We start from the raw sequence: 15,635 nt of genomic DNA on the forward strand, positions 1-15,635 counted from the left end.
CCACAGACACGCACACACACACACACACACACACACACACACACACACACACACACACACACACACACACACACACACACACACACACACACACACACACACACACACACACACACACACACACACACACACACACACACACACACACACACACAACACACCCTGAGTTTCTTCTTCATGAACATTTTGATGACGGGGAGAACCATGCGCATGACCCACGGCGCGTCGAAGATGTACATCGTCCCCTGCCGCACCGGCAGCGACCGCGTCAGCAGCTCTGCCATTGTGTGTGTGTGTGTGTGTGTGTGTGTGTGTGTGTGTGTGTGTGAGCAACGTAAGCGTCGCATCAAAACAAGCCATGCCAGCACGTCATGTCAAACGTGGCGCAGCACTCAAGGTTCGCCGACGCACTCATGATAATCTTCTCTGTCTCTGGATCAAAGTTGCTGTACCCCCAGCCCTGACATCATGCAACAGCAAAGTGACAATCAGCAAAGACACTGTGATCAAGACAGCGCAGCTGCTGCTGTTGCACACACGTCGGCATGCATTCACGAGGCACATAAACATACACACACACACATGCACACGCACACATGCACACACACATACACACGCACACATGCACACATGCGCGAGCCAGGATGTCAGGCGCTCGTTCATACCCGCATGTTGCCGATGGTGACGATGCCACGGGCGGGGAGGTCCGGGTAGCGGGCCGTCGCATTGACAACAATGTGGTGGATGACCTGTTGACACCAACACAGCCGCGGGACGACGGAAGGCGCCGGGGGGGGGTGGAGTCAGATGGTGAGCATGTGAGCACCGGCACAGGCTTGTATGTGACTGCGTGACTGTGTGCGTGTGTGTGTGTGTGTGTGTGTGTGTGTGTGTGTGTTTGTGACTGCGTCTGCGTCTGTGTGGCAGTGACTGTGTGACTGTGGCTGTTACGTGTCCTCTAGCGTGCACATTCCGGCGGCGACGACGCACCCTTGCGCAGATGCGAGGGGTCCAGAGCGATGGTTTGAAGTCACCAGCATCAAAGCTGAAGATGTACCTGTGAAGTGCAACGAAACAGTCCAAAGGGGGTGAATGAGTGATGTACATGCCACACAGCGGTGTGAGACACATACGTATATGTGTGTGCACGTGCGTGCGCGTGTGTGTGTGCACGTGCGTGGGCGTGTGTGCATATCTTCACCATCAACAAACCACGGTGTACACACACACACACAAACACACACACACACACACACAAACACACAAACACACAAACACAAACACACGCACCTGCCGCTTTTGTCGGTGTTGCCGCAGCAGCGAGCAAAGTTGGTCTTGAGGAGCTCGACGGTTTGTTCTGCATCGGGATCGTTTGGATCGTCTGTGCCAAACTCTGCTCGAAAGTCCAGGTAGCTGAGATAGAGGTCCATGCCGCGGTCCACGTCAAACTTGCGGGCTCGCAGGCAGGCGCGCTGCCAGAACCTGCCCTCTGGCGAATCGTCCTTCAGATAGAACGGTGAAGACTGCCCGGGCCTCTCCGGCTGGCTCGCCCTTGCCTCTTGCAGCTTGGCCACAAACTGTTCCATCAAGCGATCCTCCGCTTCCCCATGCAGCTCAAACAGCAGTTGTCCATCCGGCGCCTGCACGCAGAATGCAAACACGGCGTGCAGGAGATGAGCGTGGCGTGAGATGAAGGATCAGGACAGAAGAACATGCAAGGATAGAGCAGGAGAGACAACCACACGAGGAGAGAAGGAGCACGCGAGAAGGAGCACGCGAGAAGGAGCACGCGAGAAGGAGCACGCGAGAAGGAGCACGCGAGAAGGAGCGCCCCATTCGCCCCCTCACCTCGTGCACTTCAATGTCATCAAAGCCCGCCGCCTTGAACTTGGCAATAAACCCAGCGCGGGTTTGCTGTGGTGCGTCGTCCGACATGGCAATCTGTGTGTGTGTGTGTGCGTGTGGTGTGTGTGCGTGTGCATGTGTGCGTGTGTGTGTGTGTTTGAGACACAAAGCAATTGCACTTATGGGGTGCCGGTGAACGCGGTCACCTGCAAGCAAGCAAGTTGTGGCAACAGAAGAGAAATGGGTGAAGCGAAGTGCCAACGAGGACCGTCAGAGCAGAGCCGCCACAGCCACACAGTCCAGCAAAAGTCCTGTCTCTTCAACCAACCTTTGTCTTGCTCTCTATTCTTGTCTTGGTTGTATGGCAAGAATTTCATTTGTGATACTCGTTATTTTTCTTGTTCTTGTTGTCCCTCTGCGTCTTCTTCCCAACAACAACAACACCCGCACCTCTTCTCCTTTGCGTACTGCTTTTGCGCTGCTTGCTGTTTGTTTTGCCGCACCTTGCTTGCTCGGACTTGGTGTGCGTGTTCACTGGGAAGCAAAGGGTGAAGGATGGATCGCAGCGAGCGCCTTGAGGAAGGTGAGTCGTACACACGCACATGCATGTGGGCCCCAAGGACCCATGTCACTTCTTGTTCAAGAAAGCTTCCTTTTTGTGTTGTAACATGCACGTTGCCGCGCTCCCAAGCTGTCATGCACACTGGCGCGCCAGTGCTTTGAGCGAGCAAAATGCCTCCTGCACACATACACATCCGCACACACCAAGCGCACACGCACATCGTCACACACATACACACACATACACGTATACACACAGCACATCCTCACACACAGACACATCCTCACACACAGCACATCCTCACACACTGCACATCCTCACACACACCCTCACACGCTCACACCCATATCCACCCTCACACACACATGCACACACGCATCCTGACGCACACTGAATGTCGTGACCACCGCTGGCCACTCAACAGAGGCGCCCATCGCCAACGGCGTCGCGCATCACAAGGACGAGAACGACGGCACAGGCGTCCCGGAATGGGTGAGGTTCGAGGACCTCAAGATCGTGCAGGATGAGAAGAACCGCATGGAGGACAATCTCACCCTGGCGCAGGAAGAAAACCAGCGCCTGAAGCATGAGAAGGAAGAGCTCATGCACATGGTGGCTGTCGCCGAGGAGCGCGCCAGTGAGCTGGAGCAGGAGAACGCGCGTCTGCATGACGCCGTCAAGGACCTGGAGAGCGACCTCTCCACCGTGTTTGACCAGCTCAACAACGCAAATGCCGGTGCCAACGACAGCGGCAGCGGCAGCGAGCCAGCCACCCCAAGCACGGGCGACGCCAACGCCAGCATGGACAGCAGCGTGGCGCAACTCCAGGACCAGCTGCGCCAGGCCAGGGACCGTGAGGCGGACCTCACCTCGAAACTCAACGCCGCGCTCCAGACCATCGCCGATATGGAGGAGACGCACGCGGCAGCAGCCGCAACGCACCACGACACCGCGCAGGACAACGAAGACGAGTCTGGATCCGCGCTTGACGAGCGCAACGAGGAGACAGCACGCCTCGTGGCGCAGCTGCAGCAGCAGGTTGAGTCGCTCACCGCGGAGCACGACGAGGACATGCGCAAGTACGCGACGGAGGCGCAGTCCACCATCCAGGAGCTGCAGGCGCACGTGGCCGAGCTCAACGACGAGACGGTTCGCCTGAGCAGCGAGCTCTCTGCGCGGGAAAAGGAGGTTGCGCACCTGCGCAAGCGCGCGGCAGCGACCGCGTCAGCAGCCGCCATGGACACGGGGGCGCCTGGCACGCCTTCGCGTCCAACCTCCGCCGACAAGCACCGGCGGCCGTGGCGCCCACCGTCTGCAACGGGCAACAGGGCGGACAACCTGGATGACAGCAGGGTTGGTCTCGACGCGGTTAGATGGAACACATTGCTTGGTCATGACCACGCGGTAGTGGTGGACACGTGGTGATGGTGGTGATGGAAGCAGTTGTAGCGGCAGCAGTCGAATTCATTGTGGCGGTTGTATTTATGAGTGGTGCTGGTCGCAGTCGTGATGTCAAGTACAAACTTGCTTTGCACTCTGCATGTTGTGAGAGACCTGCATTGCGTGGGAAACATGTATATGCGCATGCTTGTTTCAGTTCTCCTTCCCTCATGTGCGCTAATTCACACTTGCCATGTGTGTGTGTGTGCACGTGCGTGCTCAGGAGTATGCGAAGATGAACCGCCCGCAGCTGCTCAAGACGGTGGACCACATGCACGAGGAGATCCAGTGGCTCAACGCCTGCCTCACCGCCGTCCGCGAACACAGGCGGTACGTCCATGTGTCTGTGTCTGTGTCTGTGCGTGCTGTGCTGTCGTCTGTGTCTGTGTGTTGTCGTGTGTCTGCGTATGTGTGTGTGTCTTTGTCTGTGTGCATCCGCAAGTTCATCTGCATTTACTTGTGATGCACCATCCCACTCACCTGTTTCCCCTTCCCCTTCCCCTCTCAACTGGCCTTCGCCCACCCGTTTGCCGTGTGGCAACAGCGATGAGCACGTGCGCCTTCCAAAGCGACGCAAGGAGGAGTTTGTCTTCGCCACTGAATCCCGGGCAAAGGTGCTGTACATCTGCACACCACGTCTCCCATACCTCTCAAGCATACACACACACACCATGATCGACAACGCTTTGGGTTGTCAGCACACCGTTTTGCACTCGAACACACGTCACACACATCCTCTCATGTTTTTCCTCAATTCTCACCGCCTTCGTGACCACCTCCACCTCAACTCAACTCGCCACAGGAGAAAGAGCTGCACAAGAACATGCACATCATCATCGACTATCTCCAAAAGCTCGACGTCCCACCAGAGGCACCAACATGGCGGCAGGTGTGTGTGTGTGTGTGTGCGTGTGCGTATGTGTGTGCGTGTGTGCATGCGTGTGTATGCGAAGTGTCTGTGTACATGCGTGCATGCTCATGTGTTTTACATGTGTGTGTGTGCAAAGTGCGCGCAAACACGTTCATGTGCACATGTACGCGTGCTTGGCCGTCACGCTTTGCTCTCGCGTGCAACACCTCCAAAGTGCTTCTACGCCTCCAATTTACCGTGCTTCATCGCCACTTGCTGCGCTGTCTTCAGCTCGTGGTGATGTACCAGACGTGCCAGGAGCTCACGGACAAAGTCATCAAGACCGAGGGCGAGCTTGATGAAGCAATGTACGTCGTGCCATGCTGCGAATAAGCCGTGTTTTGTTTGTTTGTGTGTGTGTGTGTGTGTGCGTGTGTGTGTGTGTGTGCGTGCGTATGCGTGTCTGTGTGTGCACTTGCGCGCCATTTTGTTCACGTATGCTGATTCTTACGGCTATGAATCCCTTCACACGCACACGCACGCACACACATGTGCACATGTTGAACGCACACTACAATTGCCCATGGCCACTGCGTCTGCTCTGCTGCATGCTGCAGTGGAGAGCTCGATACGCTGCGAAATGTCCTCGGCGTGCAGGAAGGCATGAGCAGCATCAACGCAGCCCGCGTCCTCATCTCAAAGCTCAATGACGTCGAGGCCGACAACGGTGCGGCAACTGAGTGTGCTGGCAGTTTGCCTTGTGTGCGCCCGTATGCTTCTCGCGTGCTTTTGAATATGCCTGTGCCTCGCATTGCGTTGCACCCCCCCCCCTTCACACACACACACACATACATGCACGCACACACATACACACACACACACGGTCTCGCACTTCCCATGCAACCAGATGCACTCAAGGAGGAGCTGCAACACGCCAGGGACGTGCACGCCCACGACAAGACTGCATTTGATGAGCAGGTTGGGTGTGTGAGTGATGGAAGTGTTGTTCACGCATGCAGCTCCCGTGTCGCTTTGCTAATTGTTGTCTTGTCACTTGCACATCACGCCGTGCCATTGTCTTTCATCGCACAGAAACACCTTTTCAAACGCGCCCTTACATACACATCCACTCAAGTGTTCCTCCACACCCAGTCATGCAGCCATTGAATCATTCACACACAACACCTCCTTCTGCAACCTCTGCGCTGCTGTGATACTGTGCCCAGCTGAACGAGCTTGACCAGCAGCTGATGAAGCAGGGTCAGGAGTACGACGAGACGCTCAAGATGCTGGAGGTTGAGAACTCCCAGCTCATCTCAGACCTGGGTACGTGCTCGCTTTCACATTGCACGCGCGCTGCATGGGTCGCTAACAACCTCATTGTCACTCACGCACTCACTCACTCACTCACTCACTCACTCACTCACTCACTCACTCACTCACTCACTCACTCACTCACTCACTCACTCACTCACTCACTCACTCACTCACTCACTCACTCACTCACTCACTCACTCACTCACTCACTCACTCACACACTCACTCACTCACTCACTCACACACTCACTCACTCACTCACTCACTCGCTCTCCTTTCCTCTCCCCACCTACCGCCCCCCCCCCCCGCGACCAAACCAAACCCAACCGCCACCGTCTGCAGAGCACCGGCTGGCTGCAATGACGGATGCAAAGGAGGCGCTGCACGACGAGCTCGACCGCATCCTGCGTGACCTCGAGCGCGCCGCAGGAACAACGCCCGACGCAAGCACAAAGACCAAGGTGGAGCGCTGCATGGAGCACATTCGCGGCGTGCAGGCGTCTGTGCCGCGTGGCGATGCTGTCTCCACTGCCATCCCCACCTCGTCACCAACGCGGCCACGCAGCGCCCACTCCATGCACACGCTCAGCCCGTCGTCGTCGCAGCGACTGGCACCGGCGCGTGCAGCCATCAACCGCTCGCCACACCGCGCACCCGAGGTCGTGGGCGCTGCGAGCGTTATCGCGCAGGCCCGCGGCGCGCTGGGGAGCACATCAGACTCGAGCTCGGCGCTGACGGGGCTGAAGCAGCACATGGTTGAGCAGGAACGGCGGCACCAGGAGGAGCTTCGCGACCTCATGCGCCACACGGAGGAGCTACATGCGCGGCAGAAGACGCGCTTGCAGGAGCTGGCCGCCGCGCACGACGCGAGCGAGGACAGCCTGTACAAGCGCATGCTGGAGCTTGAGGTTGAGGCCGAGAACACGGCGCGGCAGCGGGACGAGGTGGAGGCGCAGCTGCGCATTGCAGAGGCAAATGTCGCACGGCTGCAGGCGGCAACAGAGGACAACCATGGGCGGGCGCTGGAGCTGGAAGCCAACTTTGAGGCGGAGGTGCAGGGCCTGCAGGAGGTGCTGCAGCGGGAGAAGGAGCAGCACGAGCAGGAGGTCACGCGGCTGCAGGGGATGGTGGACAGCAGCTCCGAGGCGCTGGTGCGGGAGTGCCGTGCACTTGAGCAGCAGCTGCAGCGGCAGGAGGAGACGAGCAGGGAGAAGGACAAGGAGATTACGCGGCTCATGGGCGAGTTCAGGAACATGCGCGACGCACACGAGAAGCAGTACGAGGAGCTGGAGAAGAGCCACGAGGAGGAGATGGTGGGCGTGCTGCGGCGCCACGAACAGGAGCTGCAGAAGCAGGGCGACGCGCTGCAGGAGGCCTACGACACCGTGCAGGGCCTCGCCAAGCGGGAGAAGGAACTGTCAGAACGGGAGAAGGAGCTTGCGGCAGAGGTGGACTCCCTGCAGCGGCGCCTGCAGCAGGAGCAGGAGCAAGCGCTTGATGAGCGTGAGCGGCAGCAGCAGGAGCACGAGCGCGACGTGGCCCACTTGCAGGAGATGGTGGAGGCCATGAAGACACGCCACGCACGCGAGGTGGAACAGCTGCAGCACGACATTGCCGCGGCACAGGCGGACACCGCTGCCCAGCAGGACCGCGCCCAGGCGTTTGCAACGGCACTGGACCTCAAGGAGGAAGAGCTGGCGTCGGCGCGCGAGGCGTTTGAGGAGGAGCGGAAGACCTTCAAGGAGGCTGGCGACCGGCTGCGGCGCAACGTGGAACAGCTGGACGCGGAGGTGTCGCACCTCAAGGCGCAGCACGGCGCAGAGTCGCGCGAGCTGAGTGCCGCCAACACGCGGCAGTCGCGTGCACTGGAGGAGGCCCAGGAGGCAAAGGCGGCGCTTGAGCTGCGTGCACAGGCGCTGCAGCGGGAGCTGACGTCGACGCGTGCGCAGCTGGAGTCTGAGCTGGCGCGGGAGCGAGAGGCGCACGACGAGAACGTGATGCGCGAGCGGCAGCACCGCGCGGACACGGAGGCAGCCCTGCAGCGGAAGGTGGGGCGCCTTGTTGAGGAGCGGGATGCGCTGAAGCAGGACGTGGAGCGCCTGACCGCACAGCTGCAGGACACCAAGGCGGCGTCCACGCGCCTGACGGACGAGACGAGCACGGAGATGGCCACACTGCGCACACGGCACGCGGCCGAGGTGGAGAAGCTGGAAGATGACCTGCGACGCAGCGAGGCGGAGCGGTCGGAGTTTGGGGCCGAGCTGCAGGCCCTGCGCGACAGCGTGCGGCGGTACTTTGACGAGGTCACGCGCAAGCAGCCCGCTGGGGACGCGCAGGCGAAGGAGCCCGTGGAGCAGCTGCGCACCATCGCGCGCACGTTCTCGGACACGGCGCAGCAGCGGGACGCGCTGGAGGCGCGCGTGCGGGAGCTGGAGAAGGCGGCGGGGGACTACCGGGAGCAGGTGGACCAGCTGCGCGAGGACGTGGCAGCCAAGGAGGAGCAGGTGTCGCGGCTGCAGTCCAACGAGCGCGCGGGGAAGAACAACGCGGCTGCGCTGGAAACGCGGCTGAGCACGACGACGGAGCGGGCCGAGGCGCTCGAGCGGGAGAACGGCGATCTTCGTGCGCGCATCACGGCGCTGCAGGAGGAGCTCGGTGACCAGGCCGCCGCCGCCACCGCCAACCAGGCGCAGTTGAGCGCCGTGCTGGACTCTGTCAAGCAAGGGTTCTCCACGGAGAAGCAGAACTTCCACAAGCAGATGGAAGGGCTGCGGGCGGAGCTGTACGAGGCGCAGGACCGCATCAGCGACATGCGCGGGCAGCTGCGCGACACGGAGGCCGTGCTGGACAGGGTGCGCGGAGAGCACGCTGCTGCCGCTGTGGAGCGTGACGGGCTGAAGCAGGCGCTGCAGGCGGAGACGAGTCGCCGGGAGAAGGCGGAGGAGGAGGCGTCGTACGCGTCGCGCGAGGTGGCCCGCCTCAACGCAGAGGTGACGGAGACCACGGCGCAGGCGCGCAACAAGCAGGGCGAGCTGGACCACGTGTCGTCGCTGCTCAGCGCCGTACAGGCGGACCTGGAGCGCGCGCGGGACAGCGAGGACAAGCTGAAGGAGGACGTGGCACGCATGCGCGGGGAGCTTGAGCAGGCGAGCGGGCAGCTGACCGAGCACGAGGCAGCGCAGCAGCGGCACCGCAACACGGCGTACGAGGTGGAGGTGCTTCGGCGGGAGGTTGACGAGCAGCGGCGCGAGCTGGAGCGCGCGCAGCAGCAGAACCTGCAGCAGAAGGCGCAGGCGAACAGGGAGAAGCGCAACAACGCGGCCGTGATTGCGGACCTGGAGCGGCAGATTGAGGTGCTCAAGGCGCGGCACGCCAAGGAGCGGGAGGCGCTGGTGAGCATGGACGCCAACCTGCGGCAGCTCAACGAGGACAAGGCCAAGGCGGACCGCGAGACGAGCCGGCAGCGGGAGGTGAGCAAGAACCTGCAGTCGCAGCTGATGCAGCAGGTGTCTGCGGTGCGCGAGAAGGAGCGGCAGGTGGTGACGCTGAAGAAGCGCGTGGCCGCGCTGGAGGACGACATTGCCAAGCTGCAGATGCAGAAGCGCTCGCTGGAGTCGCGCACGCGGCGTGACCAGTCCCGTCTGGCCACTGACCTGCAGCGGCACCTCGAGGCCCAGGACCGCAGCATGCGTGTGCTGGACAGGGCGCGCGATCAGTCGCTGCTGATGAACACGACAGGCGGTGGCGGTGGCGGTGGCGGCAGTGGCCTGCACGGCAACACCAGCATGACGTCGTCCGGTTATGACCCGCGCCTGAGCGGGCTTGGTTCGCAGGTGCGACGGCTCGGCGCGCAGATTCGACAGGAGCGGCTGGAGGCAGACAACTCTGCTGTCTTCTCCTCCACGCTGACCAAGAACCCATCGTCTAGCCACCAGTCCGCAACAGGCACACCAATGCCTGCGGCACGCACCAACGCCCAGAGCACCAACGCTGACGGGTAGGTTTGCGTGCGTGTGCGTGTGCGTGCGTGTGTTTTGTTTGGGACGGGGAGGGGGCTTTATGACCGACTGCTTTGCACCTCCTTTGGATTCGCTTGCTTTGTCGAGTGTTCTTTGGTGTGGTTGCTGCATGTGAGCGACACCATCTGTTGCTGCGCATGAATGCTCACGGTGTGCTGCTGTTGTGCTTTGGTGATTCTGCAGGACGCTATTCCTGAACGACGAGAGCCAAGTGACAGACTTTGATGTTACAAAGGAGCAGCCTTGAACCAAGCAAGCATGTGGAGTGGAGCTGAACGTGACGTACCGAGGGTATCACATCACTATCTTTGAGCTTTGGGTTGTGCCTCTATGTGTGTGTGTGTGTGTGTGTGTGTGTCAGTATGTGTGTGTGTGTCTGCGTGTGTGTCTGTGTCAGTGTGTGTGTGTGTCTGTGTGTGTGTCTGTGTGTGTGTCCACCTTTTTGTCTTTCGCTTGTCTCGCTCGACCTTGTTGGTGACTGTTGTGGAAGAGTTGTTGGAATCATTACAGAATTTCGTCGCGTCGTGACAAAGATGACCAACAACAACGCGATGCGGTGGTGGTGGCGGTTATCGGCGTGGAGAGGCGGCCAACGCTGGCTGCGGGCTGTGAACCGCGTGCTCACAGTGGCGCTGTTTGTGCTCTTGGGATTGTTCCTTGTGAACCGCCAACATCAGAACCGCACACGCTCCCTGAACGCGCGCGACATTCTTCTCCAGCACAATCGCCAGACACGAGAGGAGGATTCCAGTGACCCCATCGCTGCCAACAACCCATATCGTGACAACCTCCTCGGAACACAGCCATGGTCAGGGTCAGGGTCATGCGCACTCGTGTGTGTGGGTGTGTGGGTGTGGGTGTGGGTGTGTGGGTGTGGGTGTGGGTGTGGGTGTGTGGGTGTGGGTGTGTGTGTGGGTTGTTCAACCCTGGGCAAGCAATCGCGTCAAGTGCTTCTAGATATCCTCTAGATTGCCCGGCACTCAGGAGAACATGGTACTGCTCTATAGCCTGAATGTTATTCATAGGATCGCATAAGCTTGGGTGCCCAGCTTCGTTATGGCTGCATTCGTTACGGGAAGGCCCGACCAATGGTCTTAGAGCTGGGAAGAGACACTAGAATATCTAAGAGGGACAGTATCCCCGCTGCCGGAGCCCCCTCACTATTGGTCAATCTAACGGTAGGCATGCTTTGGGTGTGTGGTGTGGTGTGGTGTGGGTGTGTGGTGTGGGTGGTGTGTGTGGGTGTGTGTGTGTGTGTGGGTGGGTGTGGGTGGGGGTGGGGGGGTGTGTGTTTGTGTGTGGGCGCATGTAGTACCTGCGCCTCTCTCCATCCCTGTCTCTCTCCGCCCCTGTCTCTCTCTCTCTCTCGGCCCCTGTCTCTCTCCCTCGCTCTCTTTGTCCTCTCTGCCCGTCTCGTTTTCCCTCGCTGCCTTTCTGTCTCCCTGCCCCTTGCTTGTGCCGCATCCTCGGTTTCATACAATTGCAGCGTTTCTTTCAGTGGGCTGTATGCTTCTCATACGCAACGACTCCCTTTATCCCCCCCCCTCCACTTTCGCGCTTCTCAACACAGGTCGCCGCTGGAACTGGAAAACATGCGCGATGTGGGCGCCATGGATGAACTTCCTTGGCCATATTCGCCAGCGGACGTGCGTGCGACGCTGCCATTCCTCAAGTGGCTGGCTCTTCTTCGGGAGGAAGATGTGGCGCCAATGCCACCACCATCTGATGGCCAAAACGAAGCTGCAGCGCCGGCATCAACAGCACACAGCCTGGCTGAACAGTGGGCTGCTGCCGCCAAGGGAGAGGACGTCGTCGACAAGGACGCGCCAGTACTTCGCACCGCACTGGAACACGTGCTATTGGAGAACGACAACTTTCTCTCATGCGAGCTATCAGATGAAGACGCCAAAGCAGCCAAAGGCGTACGTGCTTGTGTGTGTGTGTGTGTGTGTGTGTGTGTGTGTGTGTGTGTGTTTGTATTCGTGCGTGCGTGTGTGCGTACGTTTGCGGAGGTGTATTGCTGCTGACCTGTCGTGCACACATTGCATCCCTCGGTCGATTCACCCACATGATTGCCAAGTGTTCTCTTCCAGCCATCGCTTGCAGTGCAACGTTTCGGCAACTCACCGCTGCCTCCCCCGCCCCCTGCCTCACTCCATGCATCTCTGTTGTTCTGATGGCGTCAGAATGCGGTGACGAGCCAGTGTCGTCGCGCCATCCACCGTGCTGCGTGCATGTATCAGCGCGGCTTCCTGTACCCGCCAGACATTCACACAACAGCAGACACCGAGGCGTGCAAAGATCCGATGTCTATTGACAACTTGCGCGTGCACAACCAGAAAGAGCGGGAAGGCAGGAGCCAGGTTGACAAGACCAACAAAGCAGGCGCTGCCGACGGCGCGTTGGTGAGCGAACTAACGTTTGTAGTGGTACCTGTTTGTCGTGGCCATGCTTTGTCTGACCCACTGTTTCCGCGTTGCCTGCGTGTTGCTGCAGGATGTGATAATGCCTGTGGCACCGCCCGTGCGACTGGCGGTGATGATTGTCGTGCACGGCCGCGCCGTCAACTCCATCAAGCAGCTCATAGCAGCCCTGTACCAGCCCCAGCACATCTACCTCATCCACGTCGACGAACGGTTCGTGTAGACAGAAGGGTGTGTGTGTCTGTGTGTATGTGTGTCTGTGTGTCTGTGTGTATGTGTGTCTGTGTGTCTGTGTGTGTCTGTTTGTGTGTCTGTCTGTGTCTGTGTATGTGTATGACTGTGTGTGTGTGTCTGTGTGGCTGTGTCTGTCCGCCTGTCTATTTAAGTGCCAACGTTCTTGTTTCCAACCACCTCTGCCTCCCCCCCCCTTCTTTTTCTCCTGCTACTTCACGCCAGGTCTGCATATCTGTACGAGAAACTGCTTGAGGAGACGGGCGGGATTGCGAACGTTCACGTGGCGCCGTTTCGCCTCGACTCCATCTGGGGCGCCGCCAACCTCTACCAGGTGCTTGTGTGCGTGTGTATGTGTGTCTGTCTGTGTCTGTGCGTCTGTGTGTCTGTGTCTGTGTGTCTGTGTGTCTGTGTCTGTGTCTGTGTGATGTGGGTGTCAACTTATTCCTGCCATCACTGCTTCTGTCGCGCTGTACTTTACCCAGGTCTATTCAGAGGGCATTCGATACCTGCAGCAGTACGAATGGGACTATTTTGTCAACTTGAGCGGCGCTGACCTTCCTCTCAGGTGCGCACATGGACTGCATTTTGTGTGTGTGTGTGTGTGTGTGTGCGTGTGTGTGTGTGTGTGTGTGTGTGTGTGTCTGTCTGTGTCAGCGTGTCAGTGTGTGTGTATGTATGTTTGTGTCTACTTGTTTGGTTTGTTTCATGTGCGTTGGTCCTGTTTGCCACTGCCATTGATGACTGTCTCCATCTTTCTTTCGCCTCTCTTCAACACCGCCTTCACCCCTTCTTCTTCTTCTTCTTCTTCTTCTTCTTCTTCTTCTTCTTCTTCTTCTTCTTCTTCTTCTTCTTCTTCTTCTTCTTCTTCTTCTTCTTCTTCTTCTTCTTCTTCTTCTTCTTCTTTTTTTTGTCTCCGCCACCACACGTTCACCACCACCACACGTTCACCACCCTCTCCTCTCCTCTCCAGGCCAATTGATGACCTGGCCGCCTTCCTTGGACAGTATGTCGGTCTCGGCTACAGCTTCCTCACCTCCCACGGCTCAAACCATGAACGCTTTATTCGCAAGCAAGGTGCGGAACCTCGCTGTTGGTGTGGTGGAAGTGGTGATTCAGCGTGTGCATCTACTTTTGATTTGTGTGTGTGTGTGTGTGTGTGTGTGCGTCTGCCTGCCTGCGTACATGCCCGCCTGTCTATCCCTAAGTGTGTACACACGCATAACTCAGTCTACATTCCATTGCACCACCCATCACCGCCCACGACCATGCCAGGGTTTGACCGGACGTTTGTGCAGTGCGACCACCACATGCACCGCATTGGCGTGCGCCGCCTGCCGCCGTCGCTGCGAATTGCCGGCGGCAGCGACTGGTTCATCCTCCACCGCTCCCTCGCAGACTTTGCTGTCGGCTCCTCCCAACTTGTTCGCGAAGTCAGGTCTGCTTCGTAGTTGTTGTTGTTGTTGTTGTTGTTGTTGTTGTTGTTGTTGTTGTTGTTGTTGTGTGTGTGTGTGTTTTATGTGTGTGTATCTGTCTGGCTGCCTGTCCGCCTGTGTGTCTGTGTGCGTGGCATGTTGTGCTTTGTTCGACAACGCGAATGCGGCTGTTTGCTTGTCTCCAGCGCTTTGCCAGCCGATCTCACAGCATGGAACGCGCATCACATGTGTTGGTGTTGTGCAGGCGCTACTACGACCATTCGCTGCTGTCAGCAGAGTCCTACTTCCACATTATCGCATACAACTCAGAGTAAGCGCTGACAAAACACGTCGCTGAACTGTGAACAAACGCATGTGTGTGAATCTGCACACCTGTCTCTCTCAAGCTGCTTGCCAACGCCATTCCCAAGGTGTTTCCTCATCCAACGATTCTTTCTCTTTGTGTGTGTGTGTGGGGGGGGGGGTACAGGTTTTGCTCTCGGTTCATCTCTTCCAATCTTCGCTTTGCCAACTGGCGCGGCAGTCTCGGGTGCAAATGCCAGGTGGGAATGGTGTTCTTGATGTCGTGGCCGCTGGTGGTTGCCTGTGCTTGCATGTCTTGTCTCGTACACAAAAGGCACGTGCACAGACGCACACACAACACAAGCAATCGCTCGCGAGATGACGACGCACACACACAAAAACTCTCTCCCTCCAACTCTGCGTCACGTCTCTGGCAGTACAAGCATCTCGTTGACTGGTGTGGCTGTTCCCCAAACGTCTTCATTGCGGACGATCTACGATTGCTCAAGGTCAGTAATTGCTCCTTTTCCGCAAACACACGCACATGTGCAAAGTACTTCTATGACGAACCGCAATCACAACTTGTTTCCTTCGCATACTCTTACTCACACATTCACTCATTTAATCATTCACACACACACACACACACACACACACACACACTCTCTCTCTCTCTCTCTCTCTCTCTCTCTCTCTCTCTCTCTCTCTCTCTCTCTCTCTCTCTCTCTCTCGCGCGCGCGCTCACACACACACACACACAAACATTCGCACTCGCCACCTTCAGTCGCTCCCGTCTGCGCCAAACTTCTTTGCGCGCAAGTTTGACGGGCGCGTGAGCAACTCCGTTATCCACGACGTCTTCACGCATGTCCTCCATGCACAACACGGTGTGTTTAGACATGGGATGCTTCTTGCCCATGGAGTGCGTGCGTTTTTGTGCGTGGATACGTGCCTGCTGATAAGCCGAATGCGCCGACATTGTCATCTGTTCTCAACCTGCACCACGTACCATTAACCACTCATCCACTCATCCACCCGCCCATCAACAATCAGTGCTGCCCCGAGACTACTACTGGGAGAACGTGTACAGCGTTGGTTTTCCCGGTACTGATTCCACATCACAGACTTTCTTTTACTCCTTTGCCCGCGCAAGCGCACAGGTGCGTGCGTGTGTGTGTGTGTGTGTGTGTGTGTGTGTGTGTGTGTGTGTGTGTGTGTGTGTGTGTAGTA

The 15,635-nt window shown here is 58.3% G+C and overlaps 3 protein-coding genes across 3 annotated transcripts in view; 2 read left to right on the plus strand and 1 right to left on the minus strand.

The window, feature by feature from the left end:
* The window catches only part of PTSG_04027 (uncharacterized protein), a 2,806-nt gene extending 622 nt beyond the window's left edge, over positions 1-2,184 (minus strand). Inside the window, exons 1-6 of the mRNA XM_004994866.1 lie at positions 1,849-2,184; positions 1,291-1,640; positions 991-1,057; positions 666-749; positions 412-460; positions 162-277 (exon numbers count right to left, since the gene is read on the minus strand). Coding sequence (XP_004994923.1) covers positions 162-277; positions 412-460; positions 666-749; positions 991-1,057; positions 1,291-1,640; positions 1,849-1,935 — 753 coding nt within the window. The 5' untranslated portion in view covers positions 1,936-2,184. The remainder of the gene's footprint in view (positions 1-161; positions 278-411; positions 461-665; positions 750-990; positions 1,058-1,290; positions 1,641-1,848) is intronic.
* Positions 2,185-2,251: 67 nt separating this feature from the next.
* On the plus strand, positions 2,252-10,415 carry PTSG_04028 (uncharacterized protein). Its single transcript, XM_004994867.1, has 11 exons — positions 2,252-2,428; positions 2,832-3,760; positions 4,071-4,177; positions 4,392-4,461; positions 4,650-4,736; positions 4,989-5,065; positions 5,315-5,424; positions 5,605-5,675; positions 5,924-6,023; positions 6,357-10,011; positions 10,217-10,415. The coding sequence occupies exons 1-11, from the start codon at positions 2,401-2,403 to the stop codon at positions 10,278-10,280; spliced, it is 5,298 nt and encodes a 1,765-aa protein (XP_004994924.1). The 5' UTR covers positions 2,252-2,400; the 3' UTR covers positions 10,281-10,415.
* Positions 10,416-10,584: 169 nt separating this feature from the next.
* PTSG_04029 (uncharacterized protein) overlaps positions 10,585-15,635 on the plus strand; it is a gene marked incomplete at both ends in the record, with an annotated part of 6,474 nt that continues 1,423 nt past the window's right edge. The window contains 13 exons of the mRNA XM_004994868.1: positions 10,585-10,847; positions 11,604-11,955; positions 12,220-12,438; positions 12,530-12,669; positions 12,913-13,021; positions 13,173-13,255; positions 13,661-13,764; positions 13,963-14,125; positions 14,368-14,433; positions 14,593-14,665; positions 14,843-14,914; positions 15,190-15,292; positions 15,459-15,565. Coding sequence (XP_004994925.1) covers positions 10,585-10,847; positions 11,604-11,955; positions 12,220-12,438; positions 12,530-12,669; positions 12,913-13,021; positions 13,173-13,255; positions 13,661-13,764; positions 13,963-14,125; positions 14,368-14,433; positions 14,593-14,665; positions 14,843-14,914; positions 15,190-15,292; positions 15,459-15,565 — 1,854 coding nt within the window. The remainder of the gene's footprint in view (positions 10,848-11,603; positions 11,956-12,219; positions 12,439-12,529; positions 12,670-12,912; positions 13,022-13,172; positions 13,256-13,660; positions 13,765-13,962; positions 14,126-14,367; positions 14,434-14,592; positions 14,666-14,842; positions 14,915-15,189; positions 15,293-15,458; positions 15,566-15,635) is intronic.

This window comes from Salpingoeca rosetta (assembly GCF_000188695.1).
Source record: "Salpingoeca rosetta unplaced genomic scaffold supercont1.9, whole genome shotgun sequence".
NCBI classification, from domain to species: domain Eukaryota; class Choanoflagellata; order Craspedida; family Salpingoecidae; genus Salpingoeca; species Salpingoeca rosetta.

Coding starts and splice junctions, on each gene's coding strand:
- PTSG_04028 (XM_004994867.1), top strand. CDS start 2,401: ATGGATCGCAGCGAGCGCCTTGAGGAAG. Junction 4,737..4,988: donor AGGCACCAACATGGCGGCAG/GTGTGTGTGTGT, acceptor CGCTGTCTTCAG/CTCGTGGTGATGTACCAGAC. Junction 5,425..5,604: donor TGACGTCGAGGCCGACAACG/GTGCGGCAACTG, acceptor CCATGCAACCAG/ATGCACTCAAGGAGGAGCTG.